Source organism: Rhipicephalus sanguineus, chromosome 11 (assembly GCF_013339695.2).
Source record: "Rhipicephalus sanguineus isolate Rsan-2018 chromosome 11, BIME_Rsan_1.4, whole genome shotgun sequence".
NCBI lineage: Eukaryota > Metazoa > Arthropoda > Arachnida > Ixodida > Ixodidae > Rhipicephalus > Rhipicephalus sanguineus.
The window spans coordinates 99,458,910-99,483,001 of record NC_051186.1 but is presented as its reverse complement, the minus strand read 5'-3'; the positions used below and the strand labels follow the sequence as shown (position 1 = coordinate 99,483,001).

At 47.1% G+C, this 24,092-nt stretch overlaps 1 protein-coding gene across 2 annotated transcripts in view; it reads left to right on the top strand.

Annotated features, from left to right (window-relative positions):
* The window catches only part of LOC119374048 (dihydroxyacetone phosphate acyltransferase), a 72,963-nt gene that overhangs the window by 3,976 nt on the left and 44,895 nt on the right, over positions 1–24,092 (top strand). For both annotated transcript variants that reach the window (XM_037644113.2, XM_037644112.2), the window contains exons 3-6: positions 2,197–2,373; positions 5,870–5,999; positions 10,088–10,291; positions 14,315–14,466. In XM_037644113.2, the coding sequence (XP_037500041.1) occupies positions 2,197–2,373; positions 5,870–5,999; positions 10,088–10,291; positions 14,315–14,466 (663 nt within the window). The remainder of the gene's footprint in view (positions 1–2,196; positions 2,374–5,869; positions 6,000–10,087; positions 10,292–14,314; positions 14,467–24,092) is intronic.

Sequence of the window (24,092 nt, the reverse complement as noted above, 5' to 3'; positions counted from 1 at the left end):
GGCGCGGTTGGTTGGTTTCAAACGCGCGCCTTTTTCGATCATTTCTCTTGCTTGAAATGTGGTGCCACGCTTGGATTCCCCAAACGTGGAAATTTTTTACTGCGCCGATGTCTCTCTGTCTTTTTTTTTCCTTTCCAAAGAGGCGCGGCAGCTTTCAGTTGCCCATCAGATCGCGCGCACGTGGTCCGGCTGGTTTCGGTTTCGTCCTTCGGGTGGTTTTCGCTTCTTGCGCCCGCAAAGCTGATGGCTGTTTGGTTTCTAATCTATCAAAGGGTGTCCGCTTGTTACTTTCTCGTTTATTGCTCCCCGGGCCTGATTACATCTGTTTCCGTGCGGCGCTAAATCACATAAACGACGCCGCCATGATTGCGTTTCCTGTTTTGGGATTTCGGAAAATCTAACTACGTCTTGTTGGCGATAAGAAAGGATTACTGTAGCTTTTTCCCTCGTTTTGCTTTCCGGACGGGCGCACAACCATAGAGTTTTCTTCCGTGCGCTCACTGATGCAGTTCGCTTACGCTATGGAATCGCGCGCTGGTTGCTCTGCTGCCGGTGAGTCGAGCAGCGATTCTTCGGATGCGGACTATTCCCCAAGTGCCGAATCAGAATCTGATTCATTGGATTTCAGTTTGTTAGACGAGGATTTTTTGACGAGTTCAGACTCCGATGACGATCAAGGAGCGACATCTGAAAATTGTGCGCGGCGAGCCATGCTTCAAAGACTATCACACGCTGAAAACTTCTTAGTGTTACAGCACAAACATTTTTAGCTGGAAAAGTACTCTTGCTGCGCTTATTTTTGTATGTCTGTGAGCTATGTTTAATACAATGCATAATATTTATTTATAAAAGACTGTTAAGTTTTTTTGGGGGGGATATTGCTTGATTTTACTACGAATAAACCATGTGTATATAACAACAAAAACGATTTTTTTGTCACTTTACGGTCATGAAAAATCTTTTAGACAATTTTTTTTAAAATAGAATCGTCTGAAGAATTTATTTCAGCAATAAAAAAATTACACATTTTTGGACTGGATTTCGCGAAAAAATTCAGCCCTCGAAAGGTTAAAGGCTCCTTTTTTTTGCTAGACACAACATTAATTAGAACTAACAGGCAAGAAAGCCAAGGAAAGTATAGGACAGGAGGATGACCGCCGCCGTAGGTCAGTGGTAGAGCATCGGACGCGCCATTTGAAGGTCGCATGTTCGGTCCCTGCCAGCGGCAAGTTAATTCTTGTCCGCTTTACTTTCTTCACATTTACATCATAATTACTACAAATAACATCCCCTATACGTTCCTTGGCTTTCTTGTCTGTTAGTTCTAATCAATAATATTAGAGGCAGTTGTTCCATTTAAGAGTCTGCTGTACTTTCAATCAATTACACATTTTACGCAGAGGGCCTAAATTGGTCTGTTAATGACCCGAATAACTTGCAATACTGATTGGCTCAGTGGGTTTGTGCACGTTAAAACCACGTGGGGTTCCGTGTTTTGCATACGCATGCCTTTCATCCTCTTCAGAATGCTGCTGACGCTGCTGAATGATTCTACAATTTCTGATTCAGCGCCGAGACTAACAAAAGTGAATGGACTAAGTCCATTTTTGTCGTTTTGCTTGTTACTCTTGTTTACCAACATCTACCAACCAGCCCCAATTAGCAATTTTTTTATAACGAGGTAAATACTTCATATTTTTTGTGTTTTCTGCATGCGACTTCCTTGCATGTGCTTCCGAGTTTTCCTTGTGCAAAAAATACAGGTGGTGTCCCAGCCAGTGGTGAATTTTCAAGTAAGGAAAGAGTGTCACAGGGCTCTTGCGCATCTTTACACCTCGCTTTAAATGACATAAGAGTAGAAAAATATGGCAATTTACAAATGTGTGCCGAGTAACGACACATTTATTTTAAATTACTTTTTTATTCTTTTTCAAGCACGAACTGTTCTTTTCAATTACATTTGTGTGTCACACTGGAAACTCCTCTAATTTAAAACTCTTGATCATCTTTTCTGACAACACCTAAGTGTGTATTCCATTCATTTCCTTGACTTTGATTGGCTTATATGCACAAGACATGTAAGGGAGCCAATTGTGATTGAGAAATTTGATCGCGATCAAAACTCACCCACGGGAGACCTGCGTAGGTCTCTGTCTTCGTTCCTCAACTGTGTGCGACTGTGTGGTCATTTTGCAGGTGAGCGCCGAGCAGAAGCGACCAGTCGCGGAGGTGTCGGAGGAGGCGCGCCGCATCCTCGAGCAGATGGGGCACAACATGCGCATGGGCAACATTCGGTTCCTCGGCTACCTGTTCAGCAAGTCGTACAAGAGCATGTACAGGGCCATCTACGTCCACACTGAGGGCATGGAGCAGGTAAGGAGGAGAGCAGGGGGTGCTGACCCTTATAGTGTCCACCAGAAGATGATGACCTCTGCCAGCGACCTATAATTACTTTTGTCTCATGTCAGCTGACCTCGTCCCACGCCTGCTAAGCTCCTAATTTCATCACACCGCCTAACTTTCTCTTGATTTTTACTCTGCTTCTCCTCTTCCGTCACTCATAGGTTAACTGTAGTACTTGAAGGATTACAAGCATTACTGAAAGGATTAGGCAACTGGTTGTCTACTATGTGTACTGCATATCCCATCCAACTCCATTACTCTTTCTTATTGTGAACGGTAGCATTGGCTGCCCCTTTTTCTCCCTAATTCACACTTTTCTTGACGGGCTCCTGCAACACTTTTTGAACATACAGTCACAAAATGCTGCCCGTTTGTTGACAGGGCTGCTGTGAATGTGTGAGCCAAGTATTTACTGCACAAAGCAGAGAATATGCGATTTCCAGTCAGAAACAGCTGAAAAAATTGGTCTCTCTTTGGCAATGTCATCGTCAAACACAGAGCGAATTGGAGCAAGCAGATACAGCAAGTATTGGCCAATGTTATGAGTGGCACGACCTCTGAGAGGGCCTCTGAGGTCGTGCTCGGAGGCCATGTGCAACATCGTGTAGGTACAGTGGCTACTCACGGCATGCCGTGGCACATAGAGTTTCTCATGATTACCTAGAGGGAAATCTGGCACTAGTGAGCTCTTGTATGCATGGGAATGCTGGGATATGTGAGCTTTGGACTTGGCTCGGATATGTATCGTTCACGAAGAGCCCGGACACCTCAAAGACGCGTCTGGCTTCAACGTGTTCCTTGCGTCACGATGGTTGATTTCGTACTGAAGGAGCACGTAGTAAGCTATTTCTTTTTTATCATTGCGCAGAAACGAGTTTTATTTAACTTTGGAAACTCATGCGTTGATGTAGAATTTTACAAAGCCTAAAAAGTAACGAACGGACGCTAAACTTGGAAGGCAGACGACGAGGCCAGCGTTCACTCTGCGACTGCTTGTCGTCTGTTTCTTTCTTTCGACGTTTGGTTATGCCATTCAGGTCAGTGGGCTTTTATTCTAGATTATAATAAGCATGAATGAGATCCCTTTATAAAAGTTTTGTTTCAGAGAAGCTTTATTTGTGCAGTCGTATCCGCTTTTTAGCCGAAGCCTTGCTCAACACCAGCCAACACAAGCTTCGCAGGCATGTATACCGTCATTCTCATCGCGGAAAAAGCACCCCTTAAGAAATTCGCATAGACGGTGGCGCCAGATTTCCCTTTGGGTATTATTGTGAGAAACACTATGCCATGACATGCCGGCACCACGCAGAGCCAATATGGTCGAAGAAAAAAAAAGAAAACTGAGAAAATCTCACCCACTCCTAATACATTTGCATTTGTCTAAGCCAACTTGAAGGTGAAAGCCATCTTCCTTTTCTTTTCAGTCATTGTATTGATCCTCCCTTCCCCCCAAAAGCTTTCTGCACCTGATGGGGTCCCTGCACTGCCTCAGGGATCGTCCCACCTTTGACCAAGCGACGATGTCACGTAATGATGTCATCATGTGACATCACATTGTAACGTCACAAATATTGGTGATCTGCGATGTGCTGATGACATCGTCACACGGTGATGATATTTTGTGTCGCTCTGTGATGACGCTGATGCTGACGGTCACTTTCCGCATTTGATAAGGCATCGGAGGCTTTTTAAAATGCTCAAAGCCATGACGTACGTTGGCGCAGTTTTTGGATAGTGCACTTCTGGCGACGAAAGGAGAGAGAAAGTGCACGTTTTGTGTGGTAACTCAGCTTGAAAGGACTGAAAGTTTTTGCGGCAAGAAATTCATGAGTCAACGAAGTTCAATAGAAATATCGTTCTGTGATGACTTCAAAAGGTGTTACAAGGACACTTTAAGCCTGTCATGTTTTATTCCAATGCACATCGCATGGTCTTCATTTTCTTTCTGTTTTGTTACCGGCGGTAAGAACAGCGCGAACATAATAGCACAGGACGAAGAAGGAAAACACGCCAACGACACGAGCACCGACTATCAACTGTTTATTTCCTGCGTTTGCTACATAGAAATACAAACCCTTAGCAACAAGCAACTGAACAGAAAAAGAGAACATGCGATATCCATTGAACAACTTGGCCTGGTACTGACTGACAACAATCTGAAAATGCAATCTCTTTGCTTGATAGTGCCCGAGATGCCATGCTCACACATTTGAGCGCTGATATTGCCTAATCTCCTTTTCTGTTCCGTTTCTGTTCTTGCTGATGGTTTGCATTTATACGTGGCAAACGCAGGGAATAAAGATTTGATACACAGTTGGCTCTTGTGTTGTCGTGTGTGTTCTTTCCTCGTCCTGTGCATTTGCGCTGTTATTACTGTCATGAATCATCAACTTGCCCTGCGAGCTTTGCTGTTCTTTTGTTAAGGCTGGTTCACACCGGCGACTAGCACCGGTCGCGCGACTAAGTTAGTCGCAAAGCGACTGGTCGCAAACGGTCGCAAATGGCCGTTTTGGTCGCAAAGCGACTGCTTTGGCTCAGTCGCTCGCTGCTCGATTTTTCAGTCGCGCGACTGCAGTCGCAAACCTCTGAACCAATCAGATGAGCAGGAACAGGACATCAGCCTATTTTACGGGGCAACGGCAATTGCGAGCTGTATACGAGCAGACGTGAATTCTATATGGCGACGGTTATAAGTCGCACGCAGGTGTGAACATCGGTCGCTTTGAGTCGCTTTTTGACTTCCAGTCGCAAACGGTCGCGCGACCATTGCTAGTCGCCGGTGTGAATTAGCCTTTAGCCTTCCTGTTACTGCCCGATGTGTTGGTACAGTACAATATTAATAATTTCACTCTGGCTAGTTCAATCTTGACCACAGGTTGCAGCCAGCTATGTGCCCAAAGTTTCGTTGATTCGTTCCTGAATTTGGCACTCGCTGGACACTTAGAGTTCGAATGGTCAGCAAGCATGCACTTGACCCCAGTGGCAGCATCTGGTCTCGGTAGTGCTAAGGGGACAATGAATGCATTTAACACAATAATGTCTTGCCAGAAAAGCCAATTTTTCAAGCAATCTTGGAACATGTTGAAGCAGGAATGGTTGCTCGCACTTCATGATACAATATGCATTTACCTGATTTTAAGAAGCATCTTGTTTTTTCGAAGAAAGTTACGAACAGGTTGAAGTAACCTTGGCTCTCCATTTCCAGTAAAATAAAGGAAAGACACAACTTGGGTGCTGGCTCCTTGATCTGAGTACCATGTAATCTTTGATCTAAGACCTCTTTTTGCATTCTTTGCATTAAGATGACTCAGGACCATCAAGCAAAGCGGACTATCACTTTGAAGTTCTTACTTTTGCTCCATCTCTCTAACTCGTGCTGTGCATTAGCTGGAGTTCGTCTCATGCAAAGCACAATGTGAGATGTTTTTGAGTGCTCAATGTTCCACTTTCATGCCCGTTCACGCAGTACCGGAAAGCCGCGGCTGAAAACCCGGTGCTGCTTCTGCCAACGCACCGCAGTTACAACGACTTCCTGCTCATGTCTTACGTGTGCTTCTACTACAATGTACCGCTTCCCGTCATCGCAGCGGGCATGGGTATGTACCCGTTGAGTTTTAGCCGCAGAGTAAGATAAGACGGGAGTGCCATCTCCGCTCGTCTGGAAGGGACACTTTCTGCAATGCTGGTTCCAGCTTCACAGCGTGTTCACCAGGTGGTGCAACAAATGAGGAGAAGCTGTGGCAGACAGACGCTGGTACACCGAACGAACAGAGCCACAGGCAGGTCTCCCTGTCGTTGCTATAGCAACGAAGCACGGTCATGCTCAGCCGTGTTCCCACGTCTGCTTGCCGATCCGTTTTTGTCGTCTGCTTCGCCTTGTCATTGCCACCACCTTCGTCTCTTGGAGCATGCACACGGGAAAGCAGGTTGTTGAATGACTTCCACATACCTTGACAGATGGCGCTACGCAGAATGAGTGGTCGGCTGGGAGCGCAAGGGAAGGACAAAGCACGTACAAAGGCGGGAAAGAGGAGCTGAAGGAGAGAGCAATGGCATGAGCTAGACCCCCGCGTCTGCATTGCAGCATTTGTTCGGAGTGAACGTGTTGTGCAGCGGCAGAGTCTGCGCTCCTGTATGTCTTACTTTGTGCACAGGATCTAGAACTCTCAGACAAAACAGAAAGGAAATAGAAGTGTGATTTCGGTGTTCATGCTTGATTGAAAAATTTTAGAGAATATGTTATTGCATATCTTACTAGATCTGCTTATGGCTGTGTGTCTTCCTGCTTTGGCAGGATGGAAAATACTCCAGAAAATAATATGAAACACCTTCAAAACTTTAATAGCATGTGTGGCTCTGTTTCCAAACACTTGGAAGCTTATGACAGTCGAATGGACCCCACAACTGTGGTTATCTGAAATGTAGAAAACAAAATTTTGTCACAGGCCTTGTTGTGGAACCTTGGCACATATTGAAAACAAGAAAAAATATTTCAACCAATTATTAGAGATGTTACATCCATTGTATGCCACAGAATTGTGTGGCACTGTGGGCCCCTCTGGATGAGGTGGTTGCAAAGAAAAAGGTTTGAAATTGATGTTGCTGACTCTAACAACCTCACCCTTGAAAAAGGTTTTGGTCCAGCTTTGAAATGTCAGCACACTATCGTTAAGATGTTTTAGTTTGTTTCAGACAGTTCTGTCATTGAAGTTTATTCCAACCAGATAGATATCTGTCAAACGTTCATCCTTGGATTATTACCTCTATAACCTGTCAGGAGAAGTTGGGAGCGTTTACAGCGACATGTTTTATGAGCTCACAACATGAGCTGATTTTGATGGTGTAGTTGTCTGCCACCGCCACTGGTGTCCGTTGCAGCTATTCGCACAATGAGAAAAAGGAAGCCAAGTGTTAAGTGGGATTTGAACCAAGGCTCTCTGTGTAGCAGTCGAGTGTTCCGCCACAGGGCCACTCTGGTGCGAAACTTCTTCGCAAGAACACCCCCTACAGGTGTCATGTCGGGCAAGGAATCACGTTAACAGATGTGGGTCATTCCACGCCAACTGTCCCAGTCGGGGCGCTCGACAAAAATCAATTTCTTTGAAAAAATCTGAGAAAATTGCACACATATAGACATTAGTTCTACAGTATTTTCCCAAAATATTTTGAGTGGCAAAAATTTTTCGGGCACGTGAGCGCCATTTCAACTTCTCGATATGGTGGAATACCAGGTACGAAAGAAAAATTCGCTATAAATGGACCGTTTCATGCATTCATTCGAAACTTGCTTTTTTGTGTTCTTGGAGCATCGTGCTTTTATTATAGGACAGTTGCTTAGAGTAAGCTTTATATTTTCACTCCTTGGCGCGTAGGTAAAATTAAGTAAATTGCAGCGTTTTCGGGAGTTTTTTTACAAAAGACAATTGTAGACCAAATACATAAATTATTTTTATAGAACTTTCCATAAAACGTACCACCACCTAAAGTTTTTGTTTTGCCTGTGTGCGATGCCCAGGCTCTAAAATAAAATCCTGAACTTGGAAAAAACGCTACATTGGCCTATGTTCAGACGTCTGTAGCACCCTAAGGTGGTCCAAGAAAAAATAAGCAGAAAAGTGCATACGATTGAGAATCGGAGCACCTTCGTCCACAGAAAGTTTAATCGAAGTAGTTTTTTTTAGTCAAGAAAATTTTTTTGAAGTTTAGTCCCACCATTGCATTATTTTGCTAAGGGGGCAGCACAAACCCACCGAATTTACTGAATAAAAAGAAGAGGTAGTGTATTCGTAGCACATGGTTTTCAGTTCCTTTTGTTAGTACTTTATAATGTATATTATATATCAAGGAGATGATAAACAGAGGTAAAAATGTAACAATACCATTGGCTTAGATGCCGAAATTCCCCAATAATGAATCACGTTACTTATTGCACTGTTTACGCACACTGGAGGCGGCGGCGGCGCCGGACAACTACGCCATGAAAATAGGCTGTTGTGATCTCTTAACAGCTGTAAAACAGGGCATGTTACCAGACAGAGAAATTCTACTTTAACCGAAATCTGCTGCCTGCAACCAACCAAATAAGGATGTGAAAAATAGCTTGGCATACCCCGTCCGTAGTGTCGCGGACGACGGACGGAATGCGTGAATACGCGGTGCGTCGTCACGTCACGCGCTGTTCGCTGCGGAACACATAGATGAACTCCGTTTGGTCCGCTATCAATGGCCCAGCTCACGCCTCCTTTCTCCGGTTTACATGAACTTTGAGACTTGACTTATTTTGACGCCAGATGATTCTCAGAGCTGCATGCAATAAGTAAATCGATTCATTATTGGAGAATTTCGGCATCCAAGCCAATGGTATTCTTACATTTTTACATCTGTTTATCATCTCCTTGATATGTAATATACATTATAAAGTACTAACAGAAGGAACTGAAAACCATGTGCTACGAATACACTACCTCTTTTTTTTTATTCAGTAAATTCTGTGGGTTTGTGGTGCCCCCATAGCAAAATAATGCAATGGTGGGACTAAACTTCAAAAAATTTTTTCTTGACTAAAAAAAAACTACTTCGATTAAACTTTCTGTGGACGAAGGTGCTCCGATTCTCAATCGTATGCGCTTTTCTGCTTATTTTTTCTTGGATCACCTTAGGGTGCTACAGACGTCTGAACATAGGCCAATGTAGCGTTTTTTACAAGTTCAGGATTTTATTTTAGAGCCCTGGGCGTCGCACACAGGCAAAACAAGAACTTTAGGTGGTGGTACGTTTTATGGAAAGTTCTATAAAAATAATTTATGTATTTGGTCTACAATCGTCTTTCGTAAAAAAACTTCCCGAAAACGCTGCAATTTACTTAATTTTACCTACGCGCCAAGGAGTGAAAAATATAAAGCTACTCTAAGCAACTGTCCTATAATAAAAGCGCGATGCTCCAAAACCACAAAAAAACAAGTTTCGAATGAATGCATGAAACGGTCCATTTATAGCGAATTTTTCTTTCGTACCTGGTATTCCACCATATCGAGAAGTTGAAATGGCGCTCACGTGCCCGAAAAATTTTTGCCGCTCAAAATAGTTTGGGAAAATACTGTAGAACTAATGTCTATATGTGTGCAATTTTCTCAGATTTTTTCAAAGAAATTGATTTTTGTCGAGCGCCCAGACTGGGACAGTTGGCATGGAATGACCCATGTAATATAGTGGGGTGGAAGAGTAAAATAACAACCAGGCGTCACACAATCCGAATTACGTAAAGAGTGGGTCGTTTAATGCTTTCAACCGATTACAAAGGGCTCAGCCATAATGCTTCATTGTCATCAGCCACAGCATCAACGAAGTGCACATAATGCCTTGCAGATGTGTAGCGGGTCCCTCGCTTCTCTGCGGAATGACGAATAATGGCGTGGTGGGTGCTTCCCCTACTTTCTAAAATTATGGCGACTTATGGTATAGTGGGTGCCTTGGGGTGCCTTGCAACTGTACTTGTAGAAGTTACCCCAAGAGAGTTTACAACGGGCTCTAGAAAGGCCGCTCCTCCAGCATTCGCTGTGACTGTGCCGCATGTTCTGTGCAGGCCTGGTGCTTTTTCGGTTCTTCTCCACTGATGACTTTGGCACCATAAACGTCCGCAGTTCCTTGCTTATGGATGGCCTTGACGTGCCTTTTGTGTTTGCAGACTTCCTGGGCATGCCTGCCGTGACCATGCTGCTTCGCAACGGCGGTGCCTTCTTTATCCGGCGCTCGTTCGGCACGGACCGACTGTACTGGGAAGTGTTCCGCCAGTACATCCACTCCCTCATCGCCGGCTCGGAGCACGGCCTCGAGTTCTTCGTCGAGGGCACGCGCAGCCGCACGGCCAAGTCACTCTGTCCGAAAATCGGTGTGTAATGAGTGCATTGTGTTTATTGATCAGGAGCAGTTGCCAGGCTTGCTGTGATTAGCGAAAAAGAGAACCTCTATCGAAAAGAGGGAAAGGTGTGGCTTGTTCTCATCTTTTTGTGTAGGGTACTGTATGCAGAAAAGGTATACAAAACAAAAATAAATTAAGCTAGCAATATGCTGAGTACAGAAAAGGTTACATGACAGAAAAATTATTACAAAAAAAGTTCTTATTCTCTTTAATGTCCTAAGGCTGTCGTTGCAAAGAATTTATTTGTTATTAAAGAAAAGCTTACGTAGAAGTCTAGATGACAACGAAAGATACGAGTTAATTAAGAAGCCGAGAACAAGCTTACCTGAGACAATAATTTTTCTGCTGTGTACAAGTAGTAGACAGAGTACTTCTGGCGACTATTAAAGGGCCAGTAAACAGGCTCCGACATTTTTTTCACATTTCCCAAACAAGCTTGCAATTCGTGCCAACAGCCGCGGCGATCACATTTTATGAATAGCACAGCACTGCGTGCCGCGCAGACGCTCCATTTCGAAAAACAATGCCTGCGTCCCTCTCCAGCACCTGTCCAATCCCCCTCGTGCGCGAAGTGATGTAATCTTGCCCATGGGCAACATTACGTTGCACCGGCTTCGTCGATTGATCCTCTGCACTACGAAACAGTGCCTTGGCTCTGCGGTGATGTCTGTTTTGGCCGAGCATTGACCGCGCTCCTTCACCACGGCGCTAGGGTTACCCTAGCAGCGCTGTGACACATGTGGCACGTGGAGAAAGCGCTGCTCGGTCGTTGGCTACGTGCCAATGACATATTCGCTGACACCGTGTTACGTTGCTGTAGGGGGCATAGTCACAGCGGCGGGCTATGCCTACCCCTCTTCGCTGCCCTTGAAGGTGGGAAAGCAGAGTGAGAAAGCGAAACCATCCGAAGCGGGTTGTTCTACACCCTGTAACTTCCTTATTACAGCATTTATTCACAAAATTCTTGCGGCTGCATGTTCACATCTTACAAGTGCGCAGTTATCGCTTCATCACAGATTTTGGACCGTGGGGTTGTTTCAGGATGAAGAGAAGGCTTGGTGTGTTTGATGTTTCATTGTCTCTCGTGGCTTTTCCATTTAAGGTTGTGTCATTAGTGAATATTGTGGCTGGAAAAGTAAAAAAAAATGGAACTCGAACTTTAGTTTTTCTCTCATTATCTTAGCTCGATGACTCCAGACAGCAGTTATGAGTGCTGAACTCAAAAGTATGTTAATTAAATAGATAATGATGCAACTGTCTCAGATGTCCGTCAGAGAAACATTGTCATCGCAACTTTAGTTGACTAAAAACAGCTGTGCCCTTTTGGGACTTTTTCGGTACCACAACAATAATTGTCATTCGACTTGCTTGTATCCCCATTCCTGAAAACTTGCCACTGGTCACTTTCCTATCAAGAACGCTTTGTCATGGTGATAGTGTGCACGCTATTCGTGACCTGGAAATAGTGGGAGTGCAACGTTGCAATGAGGAAAGGTATGTTAGATGACGTTTATTGTTGTGTGACAAAAATACGCTCCGAAGGGTGAAGCTGTCTTTAGAGTGTTGTCAACTTTTAGAGTGTTGTCATTGTCATAATGTCTTTGTCTCCATTGTCAAACTACTGTTGTCACTTGACTGCCTAATCATGTGATCGCACTTCATCATTGCTATGCCATCCCTTGCACTGTGAAGTTGCACACTGTGAAGTGAAGGCCGACCGCGATTCTAAGCTGACTCCCTAAAGTCCGGAGCCCCCCCCCCCCCCAAAAAAAACTTACCTCGAATGTAGGCCGGGTAAAATTCACAAAGAGAAAACATTTATTGAAAATATGAAGATGAAATGGAGCAGTTGGTTCATCATCAAGATGCCGCGCTCATTCCGAGTCGTCGTCGCTGATCTCTTTGTCGCTGTCCTCAAACAGTGCGCAATCCTTGGTGCCATCAAGCGCATTTGATATGCCGCACTTCTTGAAAGAGCGCACGATCAAAGTTCCTGGGATGTCGTCCCACGCTGCAGCCACTCAGCCTGCCAACTGAGACAGTGAAACCGCTGAGACCCTTGAAAGCGCCCTCGCCGTCGCCTGGAGCACTTCCGTTGTCACTGGAAGGGCAGCTGCTCGCTGCGTCTGAGTGAAGTTGGCCAATGCCGTCTCCATTTCAGGGTGACGTCCTTTCCGTGGACCGGTAAAAGCCATCCTCGTTGCGGCGCACGCGAAGAGCTTCTCCCGTTGGCCCCTCCAGCGACGAACATTCTTTTTGTCCACTCCAAAGTCTCGCCTGGCTTGAATGTTGGAGGACGACTCCGCGGCTAGCACAACTTTCCTTTTATACGCCGCACTATAATGACTACGCCCGTTTGGCGCCATTGAGCTACGCCACACACAGCCCACTCGAAGCGAGACTTGAACTGACGAACGGCTCGCCTCAACCCCTCAGCACTCGCCACAAAGATAAAAATGGTGGCCTCGCGTGCGTACTTAAGCCAGGTGTTGGCTCAGCTACTAACGGCTACAATACTGTCGAGGTGGCGCTAGTTTTGCAACACTTTTCTCGATGAAAAATGGCGCGTTTTTCAAAATCCTCGAATCTAAGCTGAGCCCCCACTTTGGCACATCGTTTTTTCGAAAAAACCATCGGCTTAGATTCGAATAAATACGGTAACAATGATAAATCGGCATGCAGCGTGCTTGGTCTTGCATTTTGGGGCACCAACGTGCGAAGCTGCTAGCCACTTCCACCAGTGCTCTGAGCGGTCGCTGTGCGGCGAGCTTGGCCGGGTGTTCCGCTGTTGATCCGTGAAGTGCCCATCCATGATTCCGAGGAGCAAGCGGGCGATGCGATTCGTTGCTTGCGACGAAACACATTGCAGCTTCTTCGCTTTCACGAAAAAGCCGCAACTAGCGCAAGTTAGGCCTAGCCACGACTTCGAGCAGTAAGCTCGCTCGCGATGTGCTTAGTACGCAATGCTTGATCACGAGTACAAAGAGTCGTCCAGCGATGGTCTTTGTCACGAGGTCCGAAGCGCTGACAACCAGAACCTCTAACCGCAGGTCCCACGAGTCGATCCGAGATGCGCATCCGCGATGTTCGCGACGAGCACAGCGCACTATCGTAATCTGATGATTGACGTTCCGCTTGCAGCTGCCAAACTAAAGCGTAATTATATTGCGAATGATTGTCAACCCGTGAACGCAGAACGAGCGAATGCATCACTAAGTAGCGCGATTGTCAATAACCGTGACCTCGCGACGTGCAAGCAGCAGACGACGCTCTCCCGGAGCGAGCATTGGACCAATGGCGAGGTGTGCTGGAGCTTCATCGCGGACACAGCCAATGGGAGACCTCGAAACGAACCTTAAACATTTGCTTTTTGTGTGCTTCTGTCTGAATGGAGGACCTAGCTGAGGCGGGAAATTTAAAAACGAAGAAATGCTGTTTCCGGTGAGCCCAAAGTGGCGGCGCCCGGTTGCGCAATTGTGGAACTATAATGTTTTTGAAATGTAATTTAGAATTGCAACTTTCTTTCTGTAATTTCCCTTCGAAGTATTCGAAAGATATTAAAGAAATATTAGAAAATTATTTGATTCGATTCGCACTCAAACTTTGTAATTTGAATTCTCTTCGCACTCAAAATTTTGCTTTTCGCACAGCTCTAGTTGTAACTAGCAGTCTTTAGAGGTTTTCATATGAAGAAATACTTATATGCAGGTGGTAGCTATTCAGTGTGGGAGTGTATTTCGAGGTTTGGTGTAGGAGCTGTCACTTATTTAGACTATCAGGGCTTTATTGTCAAAGTAGGACTTATTTATATTACCATACACATCAGAGTGTTGTCAGCGCTCGAAGTTGAGAGGGCAGTACCCATTGTAGTTGCTCTGTTCAGGGTGCTCGACCCCACTGCCACCTGGTTCCAGATCGCCCTAGGGCTAGTTATGCATTTTCTGAAGGATTGCACAAGATGTATATAATTGCATGTCTACACGGTGTATCTAGGTCTGCTGCAGACGGTGTTGGAGATGTTCTTCACCTCGCAAGTGTCGGACATCACCGTCATCCCCATCACCATCACCTACGACCGCACGCTCGAGGAGAAGCTCTATGCCTTCGAGCTGCTGGGTGTGCCCAAACCCAAGGAATCCACTTCGGTGAGTGCGGGTACCGTGTTTACGTAGCAACGGTATGGCGCCACAATGTGGACCAGGGCATCTGGCATGGAAGATGTTTGCTGGTGTGCTTTGAACGAGCGCAGTACTTGCATTTATCCGATGCACATGTACAGTACGCACAGATTGAAATGCGACATAATTTTTTTTATTATAACGGCTGCTTGAGCGCTTGCTCGTGATAACTGTGTCTTGCTGCTGCAAATCTGGCTTATATAAGTAATGTTGGCTGATGTAAGTGTTTGAGTCAAAATTACGCCAGTACATAGTTCGGCAAAAAATCTCGAGCTCACTCAGACTCACTCATGCAATATATTTTGCCCTTAGGGCTCGCTCGGACTCAGAATCACCAAAGTTTTCCTCAACCGGACTCACTCGCACTCAGACTCACTAAAATTTTTCTCAGCCGGACTCACTCGGACACAAACTCACCAATATATTACCGTATTTATTCGAATCTAAGCCGATGTTTTTTTCGAAAAAACGATGTGCGAAAGTGGAGGGGTCGGCTTAGATTCGAGTACAATGATTACGTTTTTTCTTTTTTCTGCCCTTGCGAATTTCGGGGGTCGGCTTAGAATCGGGGCCGGCCTAGATTCGAGTAAATACGGTACTCACTCGGACTCACTCAGACTCATGGCTTGATCTGAGTTTGAGTCAGTCTGAGTGAGCCGAATCATGAGTCTGTTAGCGTGTAATTGTTTTTTTTATCAGTATTTCAACGCACTGAAACGGGAATATCTCGCATAATTGGTGCTCTACAATACACATATTGATCTCATACCTTCACTTGAGAGTTTTCAGTGATTGCAGTTCAGTAAGGACATTTTTATTGAAAAATATGACACAAGATATTTCAGTCAAGAACTTCCTTTGAAAAATTTTGTCGGGTTGGGGGGAGGGGTCAGGGCACGCCTCTGATCAACAAATATTGAGCTGACGTATGAACGCTAGTGCGTTGAAGTATCTGTAAGTACAAGTGAGTATCAATGTGAGCCGTCATAAGGCTGATAGTAAAGGAAGCTGAAGTCGAGTACAGTGGAACTTCGATTATACGACTTTCAGGGGACCGCGCAAAATCGTCGTATAATCCGGGCGTCGTATAATCGAAAAACCGAGAATATAGGCAGTGACGGTCATTTTTGCCCCACAACAGCGGGCACATAATGCCTAAGAAAGTCCGCGGCACAAACGTACGCTGCTCCGAGGAACGTAGATTAAATTAATTGAAAAAATGACAACCACGCATTTTATCGGAGGTGTGAACGAACCTTTATTTCTCACCTTTTAAAAAAATCTGTGATTTTCTTCTGAGAGTTTGCCCAGCCACGACGCATCAGCTTTCTTTCGATAGCTGCAACATCTGGCAGCAAGTCGCCGATCTCATCGCGTGCGCAAGCAAACCGCCGAATGTGGTCGACGTAGCACAACACGTCCGCGTAAGTCGGAACGGACACGCTAGCCTCTGCAGCGTCGTCCATCTCTTCCTCGTCGGAAGTTCCCGCAGTGTCGGGACGCACAGTTTCGATAATGTCATCCAGCGACACTTCACTGCACACTGCAACGTCGTCGTCGGCACCAACATAGTCCGCGAAAGATCCAGGCAGCTCCAGGCTGCCGAACTCTGGGTCATCATCAACAGGCAGTGCAGCTTCACTGGTAGAACAAGCACCACTTCTATTAAAGCCGCAGTGCCTGAAGGAGTTGGCGATAGTTTCTGGCGTGACTGCGTCCCATGCACTAGCAATGTAGTGCATTGCGTCAAGCACAGAAAGTTTCTTATCCAACTGCTTGCGTTCCATGCCCGCCAGCCGACGCTGCACCAGAAACTTCCGATATTTCTGTTTCATGCACTTGATGACGCCAGCGTCAAGTGGCTGCAGCTGGCTAGTGCAATTGGGGGGCAGAAATACAACTTTCACATTTCTCAAATGCGACATATCTGATGGATGGCATGGCGCATTGTCAAGCAGAAGAAGAATCTTTCTGTTCTTAGCCCCCATTTTGGAGTCCAGCTGCTGCAGATATGTAGAAAACATAGCAGCCGTCATCCAGGCTTTCCGGTTGAACGTGTACTGGCACGGCAGCCTTTTCAAATTCTTGAAGCATCGCGGCTTCTCAAACTTGCCGATCACGAGGGCAGGAAGCTTTTCAGAGCCGTCTTCATTAGCGCAAAGCAATACGGTAAGACGCTCTTTGCTTCGCTTACCCCCGTGACAGCTCTCTCCTTTGAATGCCAATGTCTGTTCTGGCTGCATATTATAAAATAATCCAGTTTCGTCTGCGTTGAACACGTCGGACGGTTTGTATTCCCGTATCAATTCCGGCAGCAATGCAGTCCATTTTTCTACAGTGTCGGAGCTGACTGACGCGCTCTCTCCACAGCAGCGGCTGTACACAACTCCAATGCGTTTTTTAAAGCGATCCAACTAGCCATTGGAGGCTTTAAAGTCGTCAATGCCGCAGCGCAATGCAACTGTCTCAGCCTTCTCCTTCAAAATTGCGCCATCCACGGCGATTCCTGAACTGCGGGCCTGACGCAACCACTCAACGAGGGCCTTCTCCATGGCAGCATATTTGCCATCTTTCGCGGCCTTCCTGTTCAGGCCGAACTTTGCCGCATTTAGTAGGATGCTGTCCTTCTTCGCGAGGATCGTTTTCAGCGACGACTCGGGAATGTTCAGGTCGCGGGCAATGCTGGCCTTTGTTGCTCCGTTCCGCTTCTCTGCCTCCTCGATTATGCGAAGCTTTTCTCCGAGCGTCAGCGGTTTTCGGTTCCGCGACATTGCGAGACGCAGCACTCGCAACCAAAAGTTCGAAAGCTTCCTCGCACACCAATGACCGAACACAGAAAATTTTGCACGTGGACACAGCAGCTGCGGCGCAGCACAACCAACCGATGAGGCAAACACGTGAAGGAATGGCTGAATGGCAGCACGGCAGTAGGCCTATTCGATTTGCAAGCTTCGACCAATCGCGAGCGGCTAAAACGCCCCAGCCCTGTGGTAGCTAGACAGCGGCGAGTTCCGGTTCCCGCGGCTGTCGCAAACATTGGCTCAACAATCGCCGTTCAACACGTCCGGTATAACGACACGAAATGTAGTGAAAGTTATCGTATACTAGAAAGCGAGCTCGAGATTATCTGCCATGTTATCTGCTCACAACGGTCACTGCGGTCACAACGGTCACGGTCACTACAAAACCACCCAAAAGAAGAGAGAGAGAAAAAAGAAAAGCGACAACGGAAGTGCGCAGTGCAATGCGACAAAACGAATGCGCTCCGGCTGGCTCCGGCCAACGTTGGCTCTGGCTAGCTATGGCCGACCGCGTGTCGAAAAATTGAAGAGGCCCTGTGGTGGCAGCGCGGATACGAACTCGGTTCCTCGGTTTCCCGACTTTTTTCGCCCGGCCGCAGTGTGTTTGCGTGCCAGCCCGCGTCATCGTAGGTCTTTTTTTTTCTCGGACAGTCCAGCAAAGCGTCGTACGAGGCGGGGCCGGCGTAAAATTGCGTCGTACAATTGAGGTTTTTAATACATTATTTCTATGGGGGTTTTGCCGGGACCAAGCCAATTCGTCGTAAAACGCGGGTCGTCGCAGGACCGGGGGACGTATAATCGAAGTTCCACTGTAGTTGGTCGGTAGAAAAATTCGCAGCTCACTCAGACTCACTCAAGAAATATATTTTGTGCTTAGGGCTCACTCGGACTCAGGCTCATCAAAATTTTCCTCAACCGGACTCACTCAGACTCACACTCACTACAGTTTGTCTCAACCGAACTCACTCGGACTCAAACTTAATGTATTACTCAGACTCACGGCTTGATCTGAGTGTGAGTGAGTGAGTCGACTCATGAGTGAGTATGCTGACCTATGAGCCAGTATGACACGGACTGTAGATGCGGGAAATGAAAATACGAGCAGCCCTAAAGTTTCACGTTTCAGGTCGTGAGTACTGTTCAGTGCTCACGAAATGTGACTTCAAAACTTCAAGTATGACAAGTGGCATGCGCAGCTGCTCGCGATAACCGCGTCATGTTGCTACAGATCTGACTAGTACAGGGGATGATGTTGGCTCTGGTGTAAGTGTACGACGCCATATTACCCCTATCTGACACAAACTGAAGAAGGTGGAAACGAAAGTACACCTGTGAGCAAAAGTATATAGACCACGAAAGTGCAGGCCGATAACACTGTCTACGCCGTCTAGTTGCAAGCCGTCTGTTGTCGACAGCATTGCTATGACGGAACAGCTATTGAGAGCATTACTCAGACAGAATTTGCCAGAGAAATGCTCTCAACAGCAGACGGCTCGCCACTAGACGGCGCAGACGGCAAAGGTATATGTATGGTCTGGATACTTTTGCTCACGGGTGTACATGCATTCCTTAGCTCTAAATTGTCGCACTTAAAGGGACACTAAAGGCAAATATTCAGTTGACGTTGATTGTTGAAATAGTGGTCCAGAAACATTGTAGTGCTACTTTTATGCCAAGGAAGTGCTTATTTTGAAATAAAATCACGTTTTAGTGGTCCGCATCGCGTTAGTGCACTTCAAATCACCCGCCCGAAAGCGGTATTTCGCACGTCACTGTTGCTGTGGCCAACATTGCCCGCCTTTACTGCGCGGCGGCGTGCACTGGCGGCATGCACCATTCGGGCATCCGGCAACATCACATGCATGCGGTATTTTGTCGAACTTTCTGTCAGAGTGACTTCGTGAGGGTGCAAAACACACCCGGCAGTATGCGATACCGAAACCACCACTGAAACGTGACCGCGTGAGCGAAGCAGGGCACCGGGTGAAGTGTAGTTCGGCGAAAACGGAACTTTTGAACCTCGCGCGCCGTTCCCCATGGCAACGCCAAAGAGGTTCTTTTTTCCCTGAATGAAGCAGAAACAAACAAGCAGCATTTTATTACGTCTCTTGATGCACGGAAGGTTCTTTTTTTTATTGCAGCTAGTTTGATTACTAGCGATTAATTGTATTCAGACTCTCACATGTCATCGGGGTCACTTCCAAAATGTCCCACTCGTGGCGCTCATTGTGTGATACATTTAGCTTACTTTCTCGCTAAGTAGGGCACTTCTGTTGATAATATTGTTACACTCGAAGGAGGCCGAGACGTATACGACTGAAGGGGCCGTTTATTTGGTCGCGAAGGTGAGCGCAGGAGCGGCCAACAGGTTGAATCTCCGAGCATCGTCGTCTTCTTCTTCAGCTGCCTCGGAGCGGCCAGCACGTTCACCGGCCTTTGTTTTCTTTGTCCATATGCGTAACATTCCTCTCCTCGCAGACGAAGGCCGCCGGGCGAGTCGGTCGGGTTGTCGCGACGTGAAAAATTTCAAGCGGGCGACATGGACCACCTGGGTCTTGGCAGCTCGTCTACCACTTGCCGTAAGGCGAGCGATGGTATAGGTGACCTCTGTGAGTCTGGTAATAATAACAAATGGTCCATCGTATGTGGCTAAAAACTTTTGACATAAGCCGCGTTTCCGAGTAGGAGTCCACAGCCAGACTAAGTCACCGGGTCGATAGGTTACAGGTCGGTGGTGAATGTCGTACCGTGCTTTCGCTCTGTCTTGAGATGCCAAGGTGCGTAATCGTGCTATACGACGCGCCTCTTCAGCAAGGCAGAGGGTCTCGGCGACTGTGACGTTTTCGTGAGTACAGAAAGGGAAAACAGTGTCGATTGTGTGCCGGGGTGGACGTGCGTACAGCAAAAAGAAAGGGCTATAGCCGGTAGTCTCGTGCTTGGCGGTATTGAATGCATATGTGATGAAAGGTAGCACGTCATCCCAGTTCTTATGGTCGGATGAGACATACATAGACAGCATGTTGATAATTGTCCGGTTGGTGCGCTCCGTAAGCCCATTCGTTTGTGGATGGTAGGGTGTCGAGTGACGCAAGTGGGATTCACATAAACGAAGAAGCTCCTCCACGGCATCCGCTGTGAATTGTCGTCCGCGGTCGCTGATGATCACGCGAGGTGGGCCATGTCGGAGTATGACGTGTTGCAGCAGGAACAATGACACGTCACTGGCCGTTGCGGAGGGGACGGCCGCTGTCTCACAATAGCGTGTCAGGTAATCGACACAAACAATTATCCAACGGTTGCCCTTAGCCGTTTTTGGAAAAGGGCCCAGGAAGTCAATGCCCACTTGTTGGAAAGGTGTGCTTGGAGGTGGCATCGGCTGGAGGAGGCCACCTGGAGCAGTAGATGGGCGTTTATGGCGCTGACACTGCATGCCGCTGGCCACATACATCTCAACGGACTTTTGCATTCCAGGCCAATAAAAACGTTCTTTAGTCCGGTGGAGCGTTCGCGCAGAACCTAAGGGTCGTCGTGCATGGCACTCATAATGGCTGTGCGAAGGCTCTCCGGCACCACGAGAAGAAAACGTACGCCATTGCCGGAAAGGTTTTTCTTGTACAAGAGTCCATCGCGCATGCAGAAATGGCGCGCATTAGTAGAGGCGGACGTGGTGGTGAAGAGCGGTGCCAATTTTGCGTCCTTTCGCTGCTCTGCTTTGAAACTGTCGAGGTCTGGAAAATTAGGCGATACAGAAGCTATAAAGTGGTCAAAGTCATCGGCGTCACAGTCCGTAGTGCTGAGTGGCATACGTGAGAGGCAGTCCGTATCGGCGTGTCGTCGGCCGCTCTTGTAAGATACGGTGAAGCTGTATTCTTGCAGCCTAAGCGCCCAGCGCGCAAGGCGGCCACAAGGGTCGCGAAGGTTGACAAGCCAACACAGCGAGTGGTGGTCAGTGACTACTGTGAATGGTCGCCCATACAGGTAAGACCGAAACCGCTGGATCGCAAATATTACTGCCAGGCATTCTTGTTCCGTGACAGTGTAATTCTGTTCAGGCTGGCTTAGTGAGCGACTTGCGTATGCAATGGTGTGTTCGCAGCCACCATAGCGCTGGACTAGAACGGCACCAATACCTACGCCACTGGCATCCGTGTGAAGTTCTGTTGGGGCCAAAGGATTGAAGTGCTGAAGAACAGGTCGTGACGTGAGCAGAAACTTCAGTTGACGAAAAGAAGACTGACACTCCGGAGTCCACTCAAAGGGAATGCCCTTTCGTAGCAGGCATGTGAGAGGGTGCGCGACTTCAGCAAATTTGGGAATAAAGCGTCGGAAATAGGAACAAAGCCCCAGAAAACTGCGGAGCTACTTGACAGAGCGCGGTGCACTGAATGCTTCAACGGCTGCTGTCTTCTGTGGATCGGGGCGTATGCCATCCTTATCGACGAGATGCCCAAGCACGAGGGTTTGGCGGTCTCCGAAGTGGCACTTCTTCGAGTTTAAAACTAGTCCAGCGTTTCGGATGCAGTTCAGAACAATATCCAGACGCGAGTTGTGCTCATTGAATGTCCGGCCAAAGATGACGACGTCGTCAAGGTAGCACATGCAGATGTTCCACTTCAAGCCGCGCAGAATGGTGTCCATAAATCTCTCGAACGTCGCCGGAGCATTGCACAGTCCAAAGGGCATCACATTAAATTCAAAGAGCCCGTCAGGGGTCACAAAGGCAGTCTTTTCCTTGTCCTCAGGATGCATTGGAATTTGCCAGTAGCCGGATCGTAAGTCTACTGAGGAAAAGTAAGAGGCCGAATGTAGGCAGTCTATTGCGTCATCAATACGTGGGAGTGGGTACATGTCTTTTTTTGTCACGGCATTCAACCGGCGATAGTCCACGCAAAATCTCCAAGATCCATCTTTCTTTTTAACGAGAATCACTGGAGCTGCCCACGGACTGGCTGACTCTTGTATGACTCCCTTTTTCACCATCTCCTGCACTTGATCGTTGATAATTTGGCGCTCTGATGGTGAAACACGATATGGCTTTTGTCGAATCGGATTGGCCGAACCCGTGTTGATGGTATGGCGTGTTTGAGACGCAGGGATGGAGGGTATGTTGTCCATCTGCGCAAAGTCAAATACCGAAACGTGCTTCGAAAGCACACCCACTAATGTTCGCCGTTCGCTTGTGCTAAGCGACTTACTTATCATGGACAAAAGGGCCGTTTCCGAACTGTGAACTCCAGGTTCTTCCGTTACATCTGTTAGTTCGGCCACCGATAAGGGCGCGTGGTCTCTGCTGACCCAGGCCAATTTCAAACCATCTGGTAACACCACGGGCTCTGAAGAACAGTTTACGGTCCATAAGCCAGTGCGTCCGCTGTTGATAGACACCACACAATGGGGAACCAACATATTCTTCTTCACGCAGTTAACGTGCATCGGCGCTACGCTTGCATCGAAGCTGTCGCAATCGGCGCCGCAACAGACAACAGGCACACGAACGGTAGATGACGCGGGTATGACAATACCGCCACAAACACACAATGTAGTTTCGCCTTCCGCAGAGTTTTCCAGGAGCCCTGATGGAAGACCACTCACAAATATCTTCCCTGTGCGGCAGTCGACAGTGGCACCACACTCCCGCAAAAAGTCCATGCGCAGAATAACGTCATGGGTCGACCGAGGAATAATCGTGAATTCCGTTGTAATAACATAACCTCCCAAAAGCACGTCAGCACTGCACACACCAATAGGACGCAACGGCTTGCCACTCACTCCGCAGAACTTTGAGGTTTCGTCCCACTTAAAAACAACTTTGCGCCCTAACACGTCTTTAAAAGAAACACTCATTACCGAAATTGTCGCCCCTGTGTCCACCAGGGCCATCACAGGCACATCATCGACAAGAACACGCACTTTGTTTTTGAGCATCCACACAGGAGGAATTTCTGTCAGTAGCACATCACCAGCGACCTCACCTCCATCGGCCGCGCTAGCTAGTTTTCCGGTGGCGAAGGGGACGTGGTGCGACGCAGCGGTGAGGGAGAACGAGGAGCACGCGGTCGCGGTGGAGGCGTCAAACTCCTGTCAGATGCCAGGGAGTGATTCCGGAAGCTGCTTGGCCAATAATCGTTGCCAGATGATGGTGGCCGCGGGACACCGCAAGGCCGTTCGGAGGGTCGTGAAAATTCTGGCAACAATATTGCCGTTTTAGACGTTTCCATACATTGAGCTTTTACTCTGACATAAATTGTTATTTGCCTTTAGTGTCCCTTTAAGTCTGCGAGCACTGTGCTCGTACGTACCATCAGTGTATCTTGAAACGCTGTGCTCAGAACTCTTGTTACGTGCAATTGTATGAAAGTGCAGTGCACAGTCGCTGCTCTTTTGCCAGCTTCTAAGCATGGTGTAGTCTCTAAAGTACGTTTTAGTGTTTTAATTAACCAACGGATAAAAGGCAGCCAAGTCTTGAAACTCAACGAGGGGCTTTAGTTGCTTTTTGCATTGTTTGTGGTTGAACTTATGCTGGCACAGCAAAAGCTTGTAAGAAGAGACCCGGAAAAAATCTCTTGTAACCAAAGAAAAATGCAAATACCGCTCTGTCATGGCGGCTTCACGGCAGTGCTTCACAGCTATGCAAGGAAATCAGCTTCGCAGCAAAAAGCAGGGAGCATTTTTAGAAAATTTTCCTAGAATCGTTGTCGAGGCTGCATTTTATACGCAAGAAAATACATCTTAACAAACGAGACTTTTTCATTTTCGTTAACTTTTATTATCATAGCTTTTTTGTTAGAAAAA